The 21741-nt window shown below is 48.3% G+C and overlaps 1 protein-coding gene across 1 annotated transcript in view; it reads right to left on the reverse strand.

The window, feature by feature from the left end:
- The window catches only part of LOC137432951 (sorbin and SH3 domain-containing protein 1), a 446359-nt gene that overhangs the window by 270248 nt on the left and 154370 nt on the right, over nt 1-21741 (reverse strand). The window contains exon 8 of the mRNA XM_078783773.1: nt 19821-19895. Within this exon, the coding sequence (XP_078639899.1) occupies nt 19821-19895 (75 nt within the window). The remainder of the gene's footprint in view (nt 1-19820; nt 19896-21741) is intronic.

Here is a 21741-nt window from a genome sequence, read left to right on the forward strand (position 1 = left end):
GGGATCTTCGTGGAATGTACCAACAGACGTCTTCAATAGCATTCAGGCCTTCACGTGTCAGCTGTACGCCAAGAACACGAAGATCGTCGGTGTTAATTCGCTCCGTTATCACATGTTCTGTGCAAAGAAGGGCCAGATCGAATCTGGACAATTGCCGCCTTGTGAAGACTCCTTGATGCAGCATACGCTTAGGGCCAACTATCAGGCGGCTATCTGGCGACGCAGCCTTGAAAACCTACCAGACGTCCCAACACCATCAGCAGGACATGGTTGGGAACTCGATGATGGCGGTTCGCTCACAATCCGATGGATGGCGGGTCTACCAGCTCCAGATGTCGTCTTGAATCTCATCTCATGCACATGCAGAAGGACGTGTCGACCGTCAGATTGCTCCTGCATACTGAATGGGTTGAAGTGCACTGTTGTGTGTAAGCTGCAGGGATGCTCCAACATGGTGCAGGATGATGCTATCGTGGCTCAGGATGCCAATGACTCTGATGGCGACTCTGATGATTAACTTTGTGTGCACTGTATATTGTATAGCATATGTTGTTCTCTATTATAATGCAGGCCAAATTGCCTGAAAATCTTTATAGACAGATAAACGGTTTAGCAAAATGTATAATTTGGAAGATCATACCGGTGTTATTTGACTAAAACATGACATGTTCAATGATACCTCCGCTTGCTTATTAGGAATATACATCGTATGGTGTTAAAATCAGCTCCATACGTCTTTCCAAACTCTAGTAATGAATAATTAATATAATTGGCGGCCATTTTGAAATCCAAGATGGCCACCAAAGTGCAGATTTCCTATGTAACAATTTCCGCCTGCTTATTAGATATCGTATGGTGTTAAAATCCTCTCCGTACGACATTCCTAACTTGCGTTATCGTCAGAATAGATAATGCCAGCGGCGGCCTAAGTCATTTTATGCCTCTTTACATTTATTTGTTGTAAACTCGTGGTGGATGATATGTTTTAGTTTTTGAGTTATTTTTATAGACAGATAAACGGTGTAGCACAATGCATAATTTGGAAAATCATACCAGTGTTGTTTCACTAAAAAAAGTACAAGTCTAATAATAAAATATTGAAAAATATATGATTTTTTTTCGATAATTGATTTTTATAATAATTAATCTAAAACAAAATGCTTCATATTATTTTTTATTTAGACGGTACACATCGGACGTATATTTAGTCGTCAACCGCACATCGATAGCTAGTATAGAAGTCCAGATACACGTGCAACAATGTACCCCACCAAATGGGCATTTTCGAGCTGGGTGGTTTCAAAGATGGCGTCCATCCGGGCACTAAACTACCGTTCTCAGATGTCCATCACACCTTTTCTGACACTTGAGACATTGGTCTAATGGAAAATCATAATGAGAATTACTCCCCCCGCCGGAGCATTACTTTTGGTCTGGCTCAAGGACTATATCACATGTAGCACTGTCATGTGGCTCAGTACACGTGCATGGCATTTGTGCGTGTAGTGCACGGTATGCACATTCAATTTTGATGCTCGGCCTGGTGGATGCACCCCCCTGGTGTTGATTCAGCGATCGACCTGGATTCGAACCCAGGATCCTAGGATCCCAAGCCGGCACCCTAACCGCTAAGCCAACACCAGGCTCCCACATCCCTCTGGACATCAGTAAATATGTCAAAGAAGGTCGTGTTTGAGAGGTATTTTTCACGAATGCCTTTCTCTGGAAGGTTATTTTCTGCAGATAATTTATTTCATACAAAAGGCCAGGGTATTTCAAGTCGACTATCTCGATGTACTCAAATGATAATGAAACGCGTGTGATTCACTGTATGTTTTTTGTTGTTGTTGCTCTTAAGGAAATCCAGATGAGATAAATCATAGAAGATGGAGCCTGCGTTTACTGTGAAGAGACAAAGTGCTTTTGAAACATCAAGTTTTGACAAGTGGCTCATTTTCCAGTCGGGAAAATCCTGTGATAAACTGAGCAGACTGACAGAGAAGGGCTTAAAGACTTTAGAAGAGGCACTGGACAAACACAAAGATGATGTTTGCAGAAGACTGGCCCATCATACAAGATACAAACGACTTCCTGTCCAGAGCACCACTGTGTTCCGAAGTTCTGGTAGGAGCCGCTACACTCACTCGGGGGCTGTGGATCACGCAAGTGCCCAAAGGCTTCAGCAGGAGAATGATGAGCATGAAGAAGGAAGATACATTTATGTCAAGAAGAAGCGTCACTCTCCCAATTGCCTTGAAACAAGTTTGTTTTCACAGAACAGAGACAAACAACTATTCACAGAAAAGCAACAGAAATGGATGATTGGAAAGTACTTCATAAAATACAAGGATATGATGAAAGCCGAAGAGAAAAGATTGCAGCAGACTTCCGATACCATGCGCTATGCATGACTGAGTTCATGGGCAGGAGGGCAAGGGTTACTGATGGTGGTCAGACAGTCAATGAACAGGCATTCTGCAAACTGATCTCAGAAATATTTGACAAACTTTTGGTAGACGAATGTGCCTCTATCTCAAACAGTTGCGGAACTCGGGGAAATACTTCAAGAGTGACATTTATTGAAAGTTGAGAGATATCCATCGGACAAATTGCATCAAAAGCCGACAAAGCACTTTGGAGCAACAATTCAAATGATCCCTCGGGAAGAAACCTCAAGCCTCATGTGTTCCTCATGCCGAGTACACATTAAAAGCTCGACTACGGAATGATATTCACGAGTCCCAATTTGAACCCGATTCAGACGCCAGTACAGATGATGACGCAAAGCCAGAAGTGGCTTCTGTGATAGAGACAGACTCTTTTGCAATTGCAAGAAAAAAGAAGAAGAGGGAAACAGAAGTGCAAAGCACAACCAGATGATCATCGTAGTGAAAATCCTCCTCCATCGACCTCCAGAGATAAATACACCATGAACATTGGCCACATCTATTGAGGAACTAAACCTATAATCTGCAGAAGCATCGGCATGGGTCATTACTGACGCAGAACAAGTACCAGGTATGAATGGCAGAATACCTTTGTGAGACAGAACATGAGAAGGTGTTGATGGCCAAAGCAAGCAAAGCCTAGCAACATCTTGCAAATGCATCAAATCCAGATGTTAGAGAGGCCGTTCTTGTGCCAGAGCTTCAGTGCTTTGCATTTTTGCCTGCAAGTGTACAGGAGACCGTGAAAAGTGTCGACATATTCAACCGATTCAGAGGACGATGACTAATGTTGTTAGCATGAATTTGAATAGTGAACATTCATGTGCCAGATCTTAAGATAGGTATTTCTAGACACCTGTGAGATACTTTTTTTCTTTCGATCATACCTTTACTATTGCAATATGTTGATGCACACAACATAAGAAGCTTTAACAGTCTTTGTTCATTGTTTCATGATTGTTTGAAAATATTTGAACTGTGTATTTACATTCATGTTGCAACGTGAACAGCTGACCATGTGAAAGGATGCTCACAGTTACCATGGTTTCAGGTCTCTGGTAGCTAAAAATGAAACGTGAGCACTTCTGTGTTACAGGATCAATGTGACCTCTTAATTTATTGATATACTTTGCTAACGATTGTAATGTACACAAAATCCTCTTTTGCGGCTTGTGTAAGGTTTCAGATTGTCTAAGTGCGCATTCTTGCATCATAAACACCGGACAATGTTTTTTTTTTTTTAGGAATGACATACAGTGGTGTTAAGTATCTGAAAACATCCCTAAACACGATACGTCCACCCACCTCCAAACACTTCTAAGTTGCTAAAAACTGCTGCATCTCTAGCTGGAGTGGAGTACATTTGGAATCATTTTAAAAACACTCAAAAACGTGAATTCGTCAGCTCAGCACCTGCAGTTGGTTTGTGTAACAGCTCATTGTTGCCAAACGAAAGAAAATATTTTCATTGTTTGTTTTTCCCTCAAGGTGAAGAGCCATGTCATGCTGGAAACATGAAAAAATGTCTCTGATTTAGATACTGTCGTTGCAACAAAGAAAATATATGATGCCATGATGGATTTAAATTGAAAATCTCTGAGTAAAAGGCATCAAGGAGTTGGATTACAAAATTCCTCACAACATTATTGTGCAAGAGGTTTAAGATTGGCAACAGGCATTTTCACAGAGGCCAGAAACGAGGAAAACTGAATGTGAGGCCAATTTATTTTACATGTTACACACACACACACACACACCCACACACACACACCTACACACACACACACACACACACACTCTCACTCTCTCTCACACTCTCTCGCCCCCTGCTGGCTGTTGTGATTTGGGTGTGACGTCACGGCCGCCGTATGCAGCTGCTCTGTTGTGTGGAGAGGAGTCAGTGTATTGTTTTAGTCCCTGCAGCCCCCACCCCCAATCCCTACCCTCCTTTCCTGTTACATCCCATGGACCTCTGGCGCTTTGTTCTCCGTTTTTCGACTCTTTTGTGTTAGAGAGAGAGATTGAGAGCGGGCCTATTTTGGGTGCGGCCTACCTGTTTTGACGACGCTTTGTAAGCCTTGTTTATGCTTATAATGCGTTTTTGGTTTTTCATTTTTGCTTGATTTATTTAGGTTTGATACTTTCTTGTCCGTTTCGGACAAGAAGGGCACGATAATATCGCCGACATGGTGAATGCATGCTCTCGATGTGAGGGTTCTGAGGGTTTAACCCGGAAGCATGCGTTCGTGTGCGTTCCTCCTGACGGAATTCCTGTAGAGGACATTATTCTCGTAGTTGGGAATATTATTGGTGATGAAAATATTCGTGCTGCGTCACGAATGAATCAGAAGGTAGTTGTTTTCGTTTCAGACGATGAACTCGTCCATGACGTTGTAAGTGCCGGAATAAGCACAGCGAGTGGTCATTTTATGATGGCGTCGCCGATGTTCACTCCGTGATGAGAGTCGTTAAATCGAACGTACCTCCGTTTATTGGCGCTGAGGAAGCGCCTTTCGCGATTGACTTCCAGCCAGTGTAACGCTAATTCCTGTCACAGGAATTCTGAGATCATATAAGTGGGCGTGGCAGTTCCTGATTGGTTCGTGTTGGGGAACGCCTTCTCGCTGCCGACGTGACGTAAATTCGCGCACGCGCACTGGTGATTGGCGCTGAGGAAGCGCCTCTAGCGAATGACTTCCAGCCAGTGTAACGCTAATTCCTGTCACAGGAATTCTGAGATCATATAAGTGGGCGTGGCAGTTCCTGATTGGTTCGTGTTGGGGAACGCCTTCTCGCTGCTGACGTGACGTAAATTCGCGCACGCGCACTGGTGAAGCTTACTCGATCTTACTCGATCCCATATTACATGTACTTTCATTGCATACAAATTATACTTCCTCCTAGAAATTCCATGCCCGAACCTCAGCGCAATCCAAGAGGATTCACTTGTTTCTAATGACAGGATTATGGCCGTGTTAGCGCGTTATGGGAAAATGGTGTCTCGGATATCCACAATTCCTCTTGGTTGTCGGAATGAACGTGTTAAACACGTCATGAGTTTCCGAAGGCAGGTGTACATGGTCCTACCACTACCAGACCGTGGGGACGATACGGGCCTCAATATCTCGTTCACAATAAACTTCGAGGACACGAACTACCAGCTGTACGCATCGTCTGCCACCGTGACGTGTTTTCAGTGCGGAGCGTTGTTACATTTAAAACGGTTTTGTCCCAAAGCCTCGTGTGTCAGGTGTGGAAAAAAAGGTCACAATGATGCGGTGTGTAAGGAGGAGGTTAACGTGACAACACAAATTAACATTCCCAGCGAGGAGGAGGTTACCGTGACCCCACGAATTAACATTCCTATTGGGAAGGAGGTTACCGGTACTCCACAAACTAACATTCCCAACGAGGATGAGGTTACCGGTACTCAAACTAACATTCCCAATGAGGAGGTTACCGGTACTCAAACTAACATTCCCAACGATGAGGAGGTTACCGGTACTCAAATTAACATTCCCAACGATGAGGAGGTTACCGGTACTCAAATTAACATTCCCAATGAGGAGGAGGTTACCGGTACTCAAATTAACATTCCCAACGAGGAGGTTACCGGTACTCAAATTAACATTCCCAATGAGGAGGAGGTTACCGGTACTCAAATTAACATTCACAACTCTACCTCTAACCAAATATAAATCTACCTTTCACTCATCTGTCCAGAGCACATTGTTCCAGAAGTGTTGGTCTTTGCCGAGGTGTTCATTGGTAAACTTTAGTCTTGCCCTTGATGTTCTTTCTGGACAGCAAAGGTTTCCTCCTGGCACACCTCACATGTAGATCAAATTTGTGCAGCCTCTTTCTAATGGTAGACTCGTGCACTTTGACATCAACAGTGGCAAGAGCTACCTGTAGGTCCCGTGATGATATTCTGTGGTTCTTAGAGACTTCTTTCAGCATCTTGCGGTCTGCTCTCGGGCTGAACTTGCTGGGGCGGCCTGGCCTGAACAAGTTGGCAGTTGTTTGGAATCTTCTCCACTTGTAGATGATCTTCCGGACAGTCGAATGATTGATTTCAAATTTTTTGGACATCTTTTTAAATCCCTTCCCAGACTCGTAGGCATCCATAACCTTCTTTCTGAAGGCCTCAGAGAGCTCTTTTGATCTTGGCATGGTGACGCCACCACACTTCAACAACAAAGAGCAAACCAAACTAAATGTCTGAGGTTTAAATACGACGGGTTCCTCCAAGATCCTCTCTAACGATGTTCAAATCATTTGCACCTGAGCTGGTGCAGTTGATTCTAATTTTAGGTATTTGAAGTAGTGATAAATGTAGGGGTGTACTTACTTTTTCCACATGCAAAATTTGCATTTATGTTTATTTAAATTATACAATGGACTACAAAATGTAAATGTTTCATGATATTTGTTATATTATATCACCTTTATCTATCAATATTGTTGAATTTGAATCTATCAATACCCTGGTGTTGGGCTAGCGGCTAGGGTGCCGGCTTAGGATCCTAGGATCCTGGGTTCGAATCCCGGTCAATCGCTGAATTAACGCCAGGGGGGTTGACTCAGCCTGTCATCCTTCCGAGGTCGGCAAATTGAGTACCAGTTCACTGGTAATTCCCTGCTTGTCGTTAAAGGCGGCAAAAAGGGTTGGCGTCAGGAAGGGCATCCGGCCGTAAAACATTGCTTCAAAAAGGGGACCGAAAAAAAACAACAACAACCACAGTTCCCGAAAAAGGCCAACCCCCGCTTGCGGGGAAAAATGGCCTCTAAAAGGTGGTTTTTTATCAATATTGTTGAAATGAAGATCAAATAGCTGTATGTTGAAATATGTTGAAAAAGCCAAAACTTTACATGGGTTGTACTTACTTTTTCACGTGACTGTACATATATATCTTGTCCACCCTTGTGTACCAATGTGTCCTTCTCTTCCCTTCATTCCTTCCACACCCATTATTTGGACAAGTCGTCCTCTATTATGTCCTTCGGCTCTGATGTTGCCCCCCCCCCCCCAACCCCCACTCCCTCACTACTGTTCCCTTTGTTCTGTTGTGTCCTGATCCATCAGTGCTCTCGCTCTTCCATGAGCCTCGACTCTGTACACAAAAAAAATCTGACTACTGCAGGTATCTGAAATTTGGTGGGTTTAGCTCCCTGACGAATACCGCCGAGGTCTTCGTCCTGTAGTGGACTGAAAACAGGATGATGATGATGATGATGATTGCTGTTGATACTTCGAAAACCTCTATTATAAACCAACTTAAACTTTTTTTTAATGCAAAGCTTATTTATTTACCCTCATATTATTACAACATCTTTACTGCTCATTCAAAGTTGTAATGAGGAAGTTTCTGAAGAAACAATCAAAAAGTGTAAAAACACACTACAGATAACTAATTAACCATCAACGGATGTATGGCCTATGAATATTCCATGAAATGTTTGCATTTCTCTGAGATATTATTATTTGATATCTGTTTAATGCAATTGTAATTGTTATTGTAATTGCAACTGTAATAACAATTGTAATTGTAATTACAACTTGTAATTGTAATTGTAATAACAATTGTAATTTTACACTTGAAGAGGAATTCAAAAAAACGTTTTTACCATAACAAAAGCACAATATTGGTCTTTGTAGGCCTTAATATTGTTACAGACGTGGCTTGGATGTTATTTACCGAGCGGTTTTATGGTATGACCACGTCTGCACAAGTTACCCGATTGTGCCCGAACGTTGACTAGTCGCGCGATGCTGGCTCAATAAGAAAAAGAAGACACCCGGCTGGATTACAATAACACAATACGACACCAATGTTTCGATTCTCAAGACCTCCGGAGGAGATTATATTCGTACGGAAAGGTCAGATTACAGGGGCTAGAGTTCTAATCACAGAAAGACAGGCACTTAGACACACTCTTATATTATTCCCAACAGACGACAGATAAACGGGACAAAGCTGACTCACACGGGGGTTGATGGCAGGAAAGCGGTTGTCGATGGCTCCAGGTGCACCTGTGCTCAAAGGTTAGAATCGACCCGGTCCGGTCCAGAGATGCGGGAGGTTTCACAGCGCTCGGAGGGGACGTTCTTTCTCCAAGCTGAGGCGCATCTTACGTCACATCCGGCGCGGGGCCGCGTATATCCGGCGGGGAGTGACACGCCCTCGGCTCGTTAGCTCCGCCCCAGATGGAATCGGCACGTTGCTTCTCATTGGGTGCGTGGGGGGGTTACTGGCTCCGCCCCTGACGAGGAGCTGACAGCCAGCCCCTTCGGGGTAACGCCGTGGAGCGCATGGTCATGGCGGGTAACCGAGCCGGTGTGAGGACGCACACTCCCCGCCCCTCTGTTGTTGTAGTCGTAGTTGTAGTTGTAATTGTTGTTGTAGTTGTTGTTATTGTTGTTGTTTGGGGAAGAAGATGGGAGGAGGTATGGGAAAGGTCCTAAACTCACTACTGATGCCATATAATCACATTCTGGTGCAACGAAGAGTCATAATTAATGGAAACGAGGCCTTAACTGACATAGATTAAGAATAACTAGGAAGATGTCCGAAAGTTGTCTACGTGTGGTGCGGTGGACCTGGGCACGACATTTAATGGGGGAATAAGGGGAAGGTCGGCTCTACTGATTGTTATTTACATGCAATGGGACTAGGGAATGGGGGATTGGGGAAAGTTGGGGAGTATTGGAGAAAATAGGGGAATATTTACAAGCGGATATGGAGGCCAAATTCCATATTCGCAACATTGCACCCTTCTCTACCCTCGGGGCGTCCCGACCCGATAAATTTTTACCTACTTTAGTGTGGCACGCAATGTAGTTCCCTCTACTATTAACTCTACCCTGAGTGCGACAGTTTTACAGATATTCACAAATGAGTAAATATGTCCCCCTGCGACGTTGCACCCTTCTCCTCACAGAAACACACCCACAGGATAACCGAATCCGGAAAGAATTCTCAAACTAAACATACAGCCGGTAGGGAGCATTATTTACACAACTACGCTGCTATTTACACTACGATCCAGGACCTGTTTTTTTTTTTTGGAGGAACACATGCAGATGTTATGCATAGAGAGAGCGCGCTTGCCAACATCGATACACCAACCCACGAGTGCTCTGTGGCCGACGGCCTTTAATAACGTGCAGAGCACCCTTCCCGAGCATCAACAGCACCACCCCACCACCAATCGGTGCAGTCACCATTGTTCATTGGAATAAAAATAAATTCGACAACCCCTAACCCTGCAGGTGTCTCTTGCTCTTCTTGTGGTGCACTTGGTGGTGTTAACTATTAGTGGTTCACCTGTATGGCATAGGTGCCACGTTGATCCATAGGTCCATCCCCGGGTGGTGCTTGGCCGCAAACGAACTGCGGTCCATTGTGGGTGGCCACAAACATTGCGGTCCATATGGTGTATCGATCCCGGCAGCAAACAGCGAAAGTGCAGGCCCACAACTGCGCAGCCAGCACCTCTCTCTCCTCTCTCTCTACCCCAAAGCCAGATCCTCGGAGGTGGGAGACAAAAGAAGAAACAAGTGAGTAAGGTGGTAAGGGCGCAAAAGTGCACGCAATGTAAGGTGATGCACACTGGGGGCACATGGGAACCAGGTGAGACAGGTACGTTCCTATCGTACGCCCCCCCCCACCAGGTAACCTACATGGCCCCTCCCTTACCCCTTACTGTATCCACACAACACAACACTACCCATAAACATCTACTTTACAAATCAACAAACATCCCTACTGTCTTCCCCGTTCCTCCCATATACCAAATTCGTCTTCTCTCCCTCCTAACCAATCAAATTTGCCATTTTCAACTCTCATCAAAATTTGCCATCTCCAACTCAACATCATAATTTGCCATTACCAATTCATCATCAGTCCCTCCTAGGGAGGGAGAGATGGAATCACCCCAATGTCTCATCCACGTCGTGATGCGTCTCACAAATCCTCACAGCAATCTCATTTCCTGCACACAAACAAAGAAAACACAGGTGTGGAGTCATCATCATCACCACAGGTAAGTGGCTGCGTATGGTGCGACAGGTTCATCAATCCTCACTATTTCCTAAATGACTTTAACAACTTTACACTACCCGGGGTCTCTCTCCGGCCAAACCATTGGCCCTCTTACACTATGGGTTCTAAAAACCAATTCCCATTGGCCAAACTGTGGTGCTCTTCAATTTGGGGTCTCACTCCCCCGATTCATCTCCCGGTGCCCTCGCACAATTTCTGGGCTGCGGCGTGTACCTCTCCCAGTGGGTCTACCCACCTGCACACCTCCACCACTGCGGTTGCCTCCGAGCTTACCTGCTCCTTACCCTAACCTAACTAACTGGGGCAGGCCCTCTGGCGCTCTCCCCACTCGGTGCCCTCTCTGGCACTGGGCTACCCGATCCACACCCGGGATCCTCAGGCACCCACTCACAACTACCGGCTCCCAGAGCCCACCTGCGGCCTCACCTGGCCGACATCCTCACAGTGGTGGAGTGCCCAACCAACTACACACACTAACAGGCTACACGCCCAGCCATTTCCACAACACTAATGCACCCATTCACAACACCATTCTGCAACCGCACCACAAATGCCAATATCCAACCACAATTTACCTGCACCCTCTACCTAACACTTACACTACCCGCCCCGGGTGCTCGCGAAAGGGGTCCACTCTTCCCCCATCCACACCTTCGCACCATGCACACCACTCCGTACCACTCACTCCAACTCTCTCCACACACCTGTACCTGCACACCTGTGCTCTCACACCTGGTGCCACCTGCACCCTTCTCTCCCCAAGCGCATTCGCGCTGATCCACACACTCACTACTCATACACTGCTCCACACACCTGTCCAGTTGCACACCTGTGCAATCACACCTGTACAATTGCACACCTGTGCAATCACACCTGTTCAATTCTCACCTGTTCAATCCTCACACACACGGCATCATCTCAGCTAACTACTCCCCTCTGAAACTTGCGCTTCCCAGTCGTCCCTTTAAACTATTGCGCTCCCTCGTCATTATCATCCATACTAATCTACCTGCGTCCCCACTACAGGTATCAGTCACTAACTAAACTTAACGTTACCTAATGTCATCTTCTCTAGATCCCTACACACCATATCCTAACCCACCCGGGCTAGTTTTCACTGCCATACACCCCATAATCTATTGCTCCTTTGCCCCACCATGGGAAGGGTGGCAGGGATGCCACCCTCTCCCACCGGGCCTATCGCTCCTCAATCCCCCAGTCCTCTGGCACTAATAAGCCCCCCCTTATTCAGAGGTACTGGGTCCCGCCTCGGCATCTAAAGCCGAGGCAATCCACGGGGGCGCCTGCTCGCCGGTGTAAGGTCTTATCCGGTCGGCGTGGACGATCCGAGGGAGGGCTCGTGGCCCCATTTTGATCTTAAAGACCACGTCACAGATTTGCGACAGGACGACTCCTGGGCCTTGCCAGGGGGAGGTGAGTTTTGGGCACCTTCCCTTCCGCCTCCGGGGATTAAAGAACCAAATCTTCATCCCCGGAGCGTATTGACTCCCCTGGCTCCGGTCGTCGTACCTGCGCTTCATCTTTTCCCCCGCCAGATGGAGTTGGCGGCGGGCGAAGGCATGGACTAGCTCCATGCCTTCCTCTAGGTGACGTGCGTACCCCTCCCTCGGCGGGTTAACCACTGTGTCTGGCACGGGACCGCATAGCAAGTCGGCGGGAGCCCGTAACTCCCGCCCATACATAAGCAACGCTGGACTGCATGCGGTGGCCCCGTGCTGGCTGGTTCGGTAGGCCATGAGCAAATAAGGGAGATGTTCGTCCCAGTCATCCTGACGGGTGGTGGTGAACAGTGCCAGTTGTTGGATTAGAGTTCGATTGAATCTTTCCACCATCCCGTCAGATTGAGGTCTTAAAGGCGTTGTTCTGGTTTTCCGAATTGACAGGAGACTGCACACATCTTTTAGCAATTTGCTCTCAAAATTTCGTCCCTGGTCGGTGTGCAACTCCTGTGGAATCCCATGCCGGCACACAAATCCTTCCACGAAGGCCTGCGCTACCACCCCTGCTTCTTGGTTGGGGAGGGCGTAGGCCTCCGGCCACTTGGTGAAATAGTCCATTACAACGAGGATATACTTATTACCTTGGCGGGTGCGGGGCAGCGGTCCTAGAATATCCATAGCCACCCGCTCAAGGGGGGCCCCCACCTGATGTAATTGAAGGGGGGCCCTCATCCTCCGTGCTGGTCCCTTTTTGGCAGAACAGGCGTCGCATCTCCGACACCAGTCCTGTATGTCGCGCCCCATATTCACCCAATAGAACCTCCGGCGGACCCGAGATATTGTCTTTGTCCTGCCCAAATGGCCGCCGGAGCGGGTACCATGCACCTGTTGCAATATGACGTTCTTGAATTTGTCAGGGACTATCACCAGCCAGGAAGTTCGATCAGAGGGAACCTCCACCCACTTGCGATACAAGATGTTGCCTTTCAATTCCAGGGTCTGCCACTGAGCCCAATATGCCTTTGTTTGTGCCCCGAGGGGGGTGACCTCTTCCCCCTTTGGTCTTTGCCCCAATTTGACCCATTGGAACACCGGCCCCAGAACAGGATCCTCCTGCTGGGCCGTGCTCCAAGCCAACTCTCCAAATTCCTCGTCCGCGGTTAGTGGCAAAATTGGCCCTCTCACCCGGGTTGCCCGGACGACGAGAATCGGGGCGGAATCGCCCAATTGCTCCCTCTCCTCGTGTCTCGCACAAAATTTACAGTTTTCCCCCAGACAAGGACGCCGAGAGAGTGCGTCCGCATTACCATGGGCCTTCCCGGCCCTATGGGCCACATCAAAATCGTACTGCTGCAACTTTTCCAACCACCTTGCAATTTGGCCCTCCGGTTCCTTGAACCGAAGGAGCCATTGCAAGGAGGAATGGTCAGTTCTAACCAAAAATTTCCGCCCGTACAAGTACGGGTGGAAATGGTTCATGGCAGCCAGCATAGCCAATAACTCTTTGCGAGTGACGCAATAATTTCTCTCGGGCCTACTTAAGGCCCGACTATAATAACCAATCACTCTCTCCACGCCCTCCTGTGTCTGAGACAAAACTGCGCCCAATCCTTCCTGGCTCGCATCCGTGTCCAGGGTAAATGTCCCGTCACTAGTGGGGTAAGCTAGAAGGGGTGCGGATGTTAGACACCCCTTCAATTTTTGGAAGGCCTCGTGGCACTCCCGTGTCCAATTAAATCGCGTCCCCTTCTCCGTAAGCCGGTGGAGGGGACGGGCCAACTCCGCAAATTTCGCCACAAAGCGCCGGTAGTAGGAGCAGAGTCCCAAAAATCCCCGCACCTCTTTGATGGTACGTGGTGCGGGCCACTCCTCTACCGCTTTAATTTTGTCTGGGTCTGTTTTTACCCCCTCGCGGCCAATCACGTGACCTAGATAGGCCACCTCTCTTGCAAACAAAGTGCACTTACTCGGGTTCAGCTTCAACCCTGCCTGTCTGAGGCACCCGAACACCTGGTCCAAATTAGCTAGTGCCTGGGGGAACGTTTGGGCATGTACCAGGACGTCATCCAGGTACACCAGGCATGATTGCCATGGCATGCCGCCTAGTACATGCTCCATCAATCTCTCAAAGGTGGCGGGGGCGTTACACAAACCAAACGGCATCACAGTAAACTGATACAGTCCCTTACCTGTGGAAAATGCCGTTTTCTCCTTCCCTGCCCTATCCATCTCCACCTGCCAATACCCACTCTTGAGGTCCAAAGTTGTGAACCAATTTGAGCCCGCAACGGCATCGAGGGTGTCATCAATCCTTGGCAGGGGATATGAGTCCTTGAGTGTCACGTTGTTTAGCTGGCGATAGTCCACGCAGAACCGCGTGGTCCCATCCTTCTTTTTGACCAGCACAACAGGTGACATCCAAGGACTTCCCGAGGGCTCGATCACACCTGCGTCGAGCATTTTTGCAACCTGCTCGTCAGCTTCCGCCCTCTTGCTCCAAGGGAGCCGTCGGGCGGCCTGACGAATAGGCCGGGCCTCACCGGTGTGGATCTGATGTTTCACCAGGCCCGTACGTCCAATATCCTCGGTGGACAAGGAGAAGAGGTCCAAATGGGACCCAACCAGTTTGTGTAAGGCCTCCCTCTGGGTACCTCCCAACTCTACGCTGCTACGATTTACCATCTCGCAAATGGGATCGGGCCAATTCCTACTTGTCATTGAAGGCTCCCCCCGGGGTCGGCTCGGCTGGACGTTCTCGCCCCTCACTGTCGCGACTTCCTCAACGGGGGTGCAGCCAGCTACCCTCGTGCCCCTTACTATAGTGCGTGGTTCTGTACTCATATTTATTACTCGGACGGCCACTACCGGTCCGTTCGTTTTTACAAGGGTGCGGCCCACGATTAAACCCGGTATGGACTGCGCTGCCACCGGTTCGACCAAGCCGCAGGACTCCTGCCATGTTGGGCGAGCTGCCCATCGGGCCGGCACTATCGCCTCGGCCCTTGGAGGGATGGTCACGGCCTCGGAAGCCTCCAGCTCCGCTCTCTCGGCCGTGCTCACTCCCCCTAACGGCAGCTCTTCTACTCCCACCTGCAGGATCCCCCGGCACAAGTCGATTTTACAACCGCTGGCAGTCAACAGGTCCAACCCTATTAAACATGGGTCGCACACCTCCGCCACCCAAACATCTATCTCCCTCCTTACCGACCCTAACTTGAGGGTCACAGAACCACGCCCTATGATCGGGGCCGTTACCCCGGTAGCAAGCTGCAAACTATAATTTTGCAGGCGCTGGATCTTATCCCAGCCACCTGCACTCGAATCAAGGACCACAGGGCTGATGATCGTGGCGCTAGCTCCTGTGTCCACTACGGCGTCTACCCCCACGCCGGCAATTTTGCATCTAATTGTCAGGCTACCGGTTCCAATTTGGCCACAATAAATGACCTGTCGCGTCAATGAGGGCTCTCCTCCATCCTCTGCTGCCGAACACCGCCCTACGTGCCCGACACCTTCTAGTTTCCCGGGGTCTGGTGGGGGGGTGTCTGGGGTCGGCTAACCCGCTCCCCCCTGGGCGGAGTTGAGGACCTCAACTGCCGGGGATCATCCCGGCGCGCGTTTCGACAGTGCCGCGCCAGGTGACCCAGGCGGTTGCAGGTATAGCACCTCACCTGGTAAGGTGCTTGCCTCCGGAATTCCAAATTCCCCCCCCTGTAGGTCCGAATTGGATTACCCGCTCGTGGTCCACCGCGGGCCACCTCCGGGGCCGCCTGCCATGGTCCAGGTCCTGCCAGGCGCTGGTCCACCAGCCTCCGGACCATGCCCGCCAGGTCAGGACCCACGTCGGGGGCGGGCCCCCTAAGGGGTCCGCCCTCCATCGGGGGTCCCATCTGGCGGACCGCCATTGCGAGACGCTCGCCCCCCCGGGCCAGGGGCCTCGCTGCTTCCCAACGGGCCGCAGCGTCAGCCGCCTGGCTCAGAGTCTGCGGGCGCCACATGGCGAGCTGTTGCCGGAGCTCAATATCCGGGAGGGCCTGGATAAAATGGTCCAGCGCCAGGCTTTCCCGGGAATCCGCTGCCATGCTAGCATGTGCGATCCCCACTGCGCGGCGAATGTCGTGGGCAAGTTCCCCGATGGCTTCCTGGGGCTTGCGCTTTCGCAGCGCGAGCTGAGCTTTAACAAGCTCGCTCTGCTGTTCTATTCCAAATCGATTAATTAGGGCGTCGCGGAGGGCTGGCAGGGTGAGAGCACCCGCTGGTAATGCCGTCAGCACCTCCGCCGCCGCGCCGCGCAATGCGGCCACCAGGTGTACTCCACCTTCGTCCTCACCCCAACCGTTACCCTTACACACACAGTCGAACTGCGCCAGGTACGCGCGTAGATCACTCTTGCCGTCATACGGCGCGAGTGGGACCTTGTGGGACCACCTCGTATGCGAGTCGTTGCCCGCCGGCCGGACCCCGTGCGTCGCCCCTTGCGGGGTCAGCGCGGGGCCGAACCGGCCGGGCCCCCACAGTACATTACCCCCAAGGGGCTCTCGTGCCTCCCCGGTCCCTCCAACAACTACCCCTGTTGGTGTCGATGCATGGGTCACACCTCCGCAACCCGCTACCCATTCCATACTCCCACAACCTTGCTCACCCACACCTCGCACCTCTCGTTCCATACCCTCCGGACCAGCCATACACCTCACTCGTGGCCTCTCACGAACTTCCGGGTCTATCTCGACCCCCAAGCTTATTAAATCACCTGGCGCATCATACGCACGACCATATTGGTCACCACTTACACCGGGTCCTCTTTCTCTTCGCTTCTCCTCCATCACCTGTGAATCCCTCATCCGGTTAATGAGCACATCATCACGATCCGAACACAGACTTTGGACCAATTCTTTTACTTCCTCCTTTATCTCTTTCTTATCCTCTCTCCGTCGCTTCTTAATTTCGCTCACCCCTTCTTCCACTTCTTCTAATTTTTGCTTCATCTCCTTCATCTCTTCGTGCGCCCCTTTAAGTTCTTCCTCTAACTCCACTTTATTTTTTTCTATGTGCTCCCGCACCTCCCGCTCTTTAACCTCCATTACCTCTACCACCTTGTCCATTTTCCTCGTCAGGTCCTCATGTACCGTCTGGCACTCTTTTTTAATTACCCCTACGTCCTTTTTCATCTCCTTCTGTGTCGATTTTAAACCCTCTATTACCGCTGTGTTCTTCTTTACCTGGTCCCCCAACTCCTTTTGTCCCACTGTCAGTTGTTCTACTCCCAGCGTCAACTCCTCTATACCACCTTGCAATTTTACAGTCCCCTTTCTCACCTCTTTCTCCATGCGCTCCTTACAGTGCCTCACCTCCTCGCGCACTCCTCCGACCTCCTCACTCACTCCTCTTCTGATCTCCTCTCCCATCACTTGCATCTCCTGCCCAGATGCCACCCTCATCTGCTCCATTTCCTCCCTGTGAGCATCCAGTTTGGTTTCTACCCCCATTCTGACCCCCTCTATCTGCTGCTCCATTTGTTTAACTTCCCTTTCCGCTTGGTCCCTCATGTCCCTCAATTTGCCTTCCATACTGTTTTCTAACCCCTCTAACCCATTTTTCACTCCCTCTATCTGATTCTCCTGGGCAGCCATTCTATTTTCTACCCCCTCTAACCCCTTTTGCATCCCTTCCATTTGATTCTCTTGAGCGGCCATTCTGTTTTCTACCCCCGTTAACCCATTTTTCACTTCTTTTATCCCGTTGTCTAACCCCTCAAAATTATTGTCTAACTTCTCACTGGTACCCCTCGCTTCGTCCCTCATTACCCCCATTTCGTTTCCCATTACCCCCATTTGGTTTCCCATTACCCCTAATTGGCCCTCCAATCGCTCACTCTGAGCATCCATTCGGTTCCCCATTACCCCCATCATTCTGCTTTCCATTTCTTCGCTATTCTGGGCCATAAGGGCCTTCATTTGTATGAAAAACAAGTTCAAATCCACCGGGGGCGCTGCCACGGTCGCTGGCGCGGTGATCAGCGAGGCGCCATTTTGCGCGCCCGCTTCTTCGTGCGTGACGGCGCTATTTTGCGAACCTGCCGCCCTCACTGCTTCGCTCTCCTCCTGTCCCTCATTTTGGTCCTGGATCGACCCTGCTTCACTCTCCCCTACCGGACCCCAGCCGTCTTGACCCGCCATAGCGCGACTTTCAAAATTCGGTTTTTTATTTTATTTTCGTAAAACAAATTCAAATTTCGCCGTTATAATTTCGCGCGGGAAACGCGCTCCGAATCGATTCTACTTGTTACCAATTTGGGCCTAATAAATTTAGTCCCGGGTTCGAATTCCACTCCTCGACACCAATTGTTACAGACGTGGCTTGGATGTTATTTACCGAGCGGTTTTATGGTATGACCACGTCTGCACAAGTTACCCGATTGTGCCCGAACGTTGACTAGTCGCGCGATGCTGGCTCAATAAGAAAAAGAAGACACCCGGCTGGATTACAATAACACAATACGACACCAATGTTTCGATTCTCAAGACCTCCGGAGGAGATTATATTCGTACGGAAAGGTCAGATTACAGGGGCTAGAGTTCTAATCACAGAAAGACAGGCACTTAGACACACTCTTATATTATTCCCAACAGACGACAGATAAACGGGACAAAGCTGACTCACACGGGGGTTGATGGCAGGAAAGCGATTGTCGATGGCTCCAGGTGCACCTGTGCTCAAAGGTTAGAATCGACCCGGTCCGGTCCAGAGATGCGGGAGGTTTCACAGCGCTCGGAGGGGACGTTCTTTCTCCAAGCTGAGGCGCATCTTACGTCACATCCGGCGCGGGGCCGCGTATATCCGGCGGGGAGTGACACGCCCTCGGCTCGTTAGCTCCGCCCCAGATGGAATCGGCACGTTGCTTCTCATTGGGTGCGTGGGGGGGTTACTGGCTCCGCCCCTGACGAGGAGCTGACAGCCAGCCCCTTCGGGGTAACGCCGTGGAGCGCATGGTCATGGCGGGTAACCGAGCCGGTGTGAGGACGCACACTCCCCGCCCCTCTGTTGTTGTAGTCGTAGTTGTAGTTGTAATTGTTGTTGTAGTTGTTGTTATTGTTGTTGTTTGGGGAAGAAGATGGGAGGAGGTATGGGAAAGGTCCTAAACTCACTACTGATGCCATATAATCACATTCTGGTGCAACGAAGAGTCATAATTAATGGAAACGAGGCCTTAACTGACATAGATTAAGAATAACTAGGAAGATGTCCGAAAGTTGTCTACGTGTGGTGCGGTGGACCTGGGCACGACATTTAATGGGGGAATAAGGGGAAGGTCGGCTCTACTGATTGTTATTTACATGCAATGGGACTAGGGAATGGGGGATTGGGGAAAGTTGGGGAGTATTGGAGAAAATAGGGGAATATTTACAAGCGGATATGGAGGCCAAATTCCATATTCGCAACAATATAATTATACTACACATACTAATCATAATGATCATTGTATTATTGTTTTAATTGATTTGCAATTTTGCGAGATGTCGGTCTCTGTACGAAATGAGGTGCAATTATCAGAATATGATTTAGGAAGCCCTCAATTAATCAATTGATGAGCGATGATTCGGAGGAAGCAATAATTGCATATTTGGAGGTTATCAGGAAGCTTCCACTCGAGTTGTAATTAATAAAATCTGCTGCACAGACCCACTCTTACTATCGCTTGTTTCATCTCACGTCGATTTTACAGATACAGCAGCGACTCGCTTGTTAAGGGAGACATCAAGCACAAGGGCCACGTGCATGCAGGAAAATCTCAGGCAGCAGGTGTCATCAGGCACACGCAAGCAGGTAGAGGGCAGGCACGTGCATACCTGGTGGAACGACGGCTGGTGTGCACTGGCTAGGAAACCGATACGTCGGAGCGTAGGGGTTTTCATCTGGCGTCTCTATCCAAGAGAATCCACGAGGCAGCATGAATCGCAGGACCCGCACCATACACCGCCCCCTTAACCTTTGCCTGATGTGTGCTCATTTCCATTTTATAATGAGCTTTTGTGCAGCAGATAAATATAATCAGCAAACATCTTGCGTATGGATATTTTGCTTGCACCGACAAAACAGAGTAGAGTATTGCACAAAGAATGATGAAACCTGCAGGTTCACACACGTTTAAAAATGTGCAAAACACCCACACGACCCCCTACATATTCCGTGCCATTTCCCACCTTAAAAATGATAACAAACAAGGCATGGCAAACATGGCAAATGTTGACATGGCAAATGATAAGAAACATGGCGATCGTACGGCAAGCCTCCAGACAATTAGCAAACTTGAACGTGACCTTGTTGCAATGCTTCAGATATCATTAACCATAATATTTTGATTGCATTTACAAATCCCTAATGAAATCTCCAGCGTATTGTGACTCGTGCTCGGGGCAAGACGCACATTAAAAATTTCTCAAATTTTACGGAAGACTAACTCGGTATTAGTGCAGTAATAGTCAAATTATCGGTTCAACAAAAACACCCTGGGCAAACTCGATTCAACAACATAACAACCAACTGTGTTTCCATTGTTAATTGTTCGGTTTCACCATGGCAACCACCCCGCCCCACAATGCATTTGCTTTCATCAAGTTGACCTTGTGTTCCCCGTTCCCATCGTGGAGGGAATATAATCCATTAGTCGCAAACAATATGCTACACTTTTTGTGTAGCTACACGCAAACAAAAAAACAATATGCTACAAAACCTTTTTTTTTTTCCCTTTTTTTTAAAGTCGCAAACTATGCTACACTTTTTGTGTAGCTACACGCAAACAAAAAAACAATATGCTACAAAACCTTTTTTTTTTTCCTTTTTTTTTAAGTCGCAAACTATGCTACACTTTTTGTGTAGCTACACGCAAACAAAAAAACAATATACACCTTTTTTTCCCTTTTTTTAAAGTTGCAAACAATATGCTACACTTTTTGTGTAGCTACACGCAACCAAAAAACAATATGCTACAAAACCTTTTTTTTTTCTTTTTTCTTTTTTTTAAAGTTGCAAAATATGCTACACTTTTTGTGTAGCTACACGCAAACAAAAAACAATATGCTACACCTTTTTCCCCTTTTTTTAAAAGTCGCAAACAATATGCTACACTTTTTGTGTAGCTACATGCAAACAAAAAAACAATATGCTACAAAACCTTTTTCCCCTTTTTTTTTAAAGTCGCAAACAATATGCTACACTTTTTGTGTAGCCACACACAAACAAAAAAACAATATGCTACGAAACTTTTTCCCCCCCCTTTTTTTTTAAGTCGCAAACAATATGCTACACTTTTTGTGTAGCCACACGCAAACAAAAAAACAATATGTTACAAAACCTTTTTTCTTTTTTTTATGTCGCAAACAATATGCTACACCTATGTGCTGGTGGAGCACACACTCATTACCTCCACCACCAAAGGTAGATGGGGGTTATATTTTCACCCCTGTCTGTCTGTTTGTCTATCTGTCTGTGAACAAGATATCTCAAAAAGTTGTGGACGGATTCGGACGAAATTTGGCAGAGAGGTAGCGCATGTGACAACGACGAAATGATTAGATTTTGGTGAAGATCCGGATTCGGATCCGGCTACTAGAATTTTAAAAGTTATTCTGCACCATTAGGAAATATGGTCAAAAACGATACATAGCAGGATATCTTAAAAAGTTGATGGATTTGGATGAAACTTGGTGGATGGGTTGGGTGTCTGACAAGGACCATTCGATTTTGGTGAAGATCTGAATATGGATTCGG

Source organism: Myxine glutinosa, chromosome 8 (genome assembly GCF_964187855.1).
Source record: "Myxine glutinosa chromosome 8, kmMyxGlut1.1, whole genome shotgun sequence".
NCBI classification, from domain to species: Eukaryota; Metazoa; Chordata; class Myxini; order Myxiniformes; family Myxinidae; genus Myxine; species Myxine glutinosa.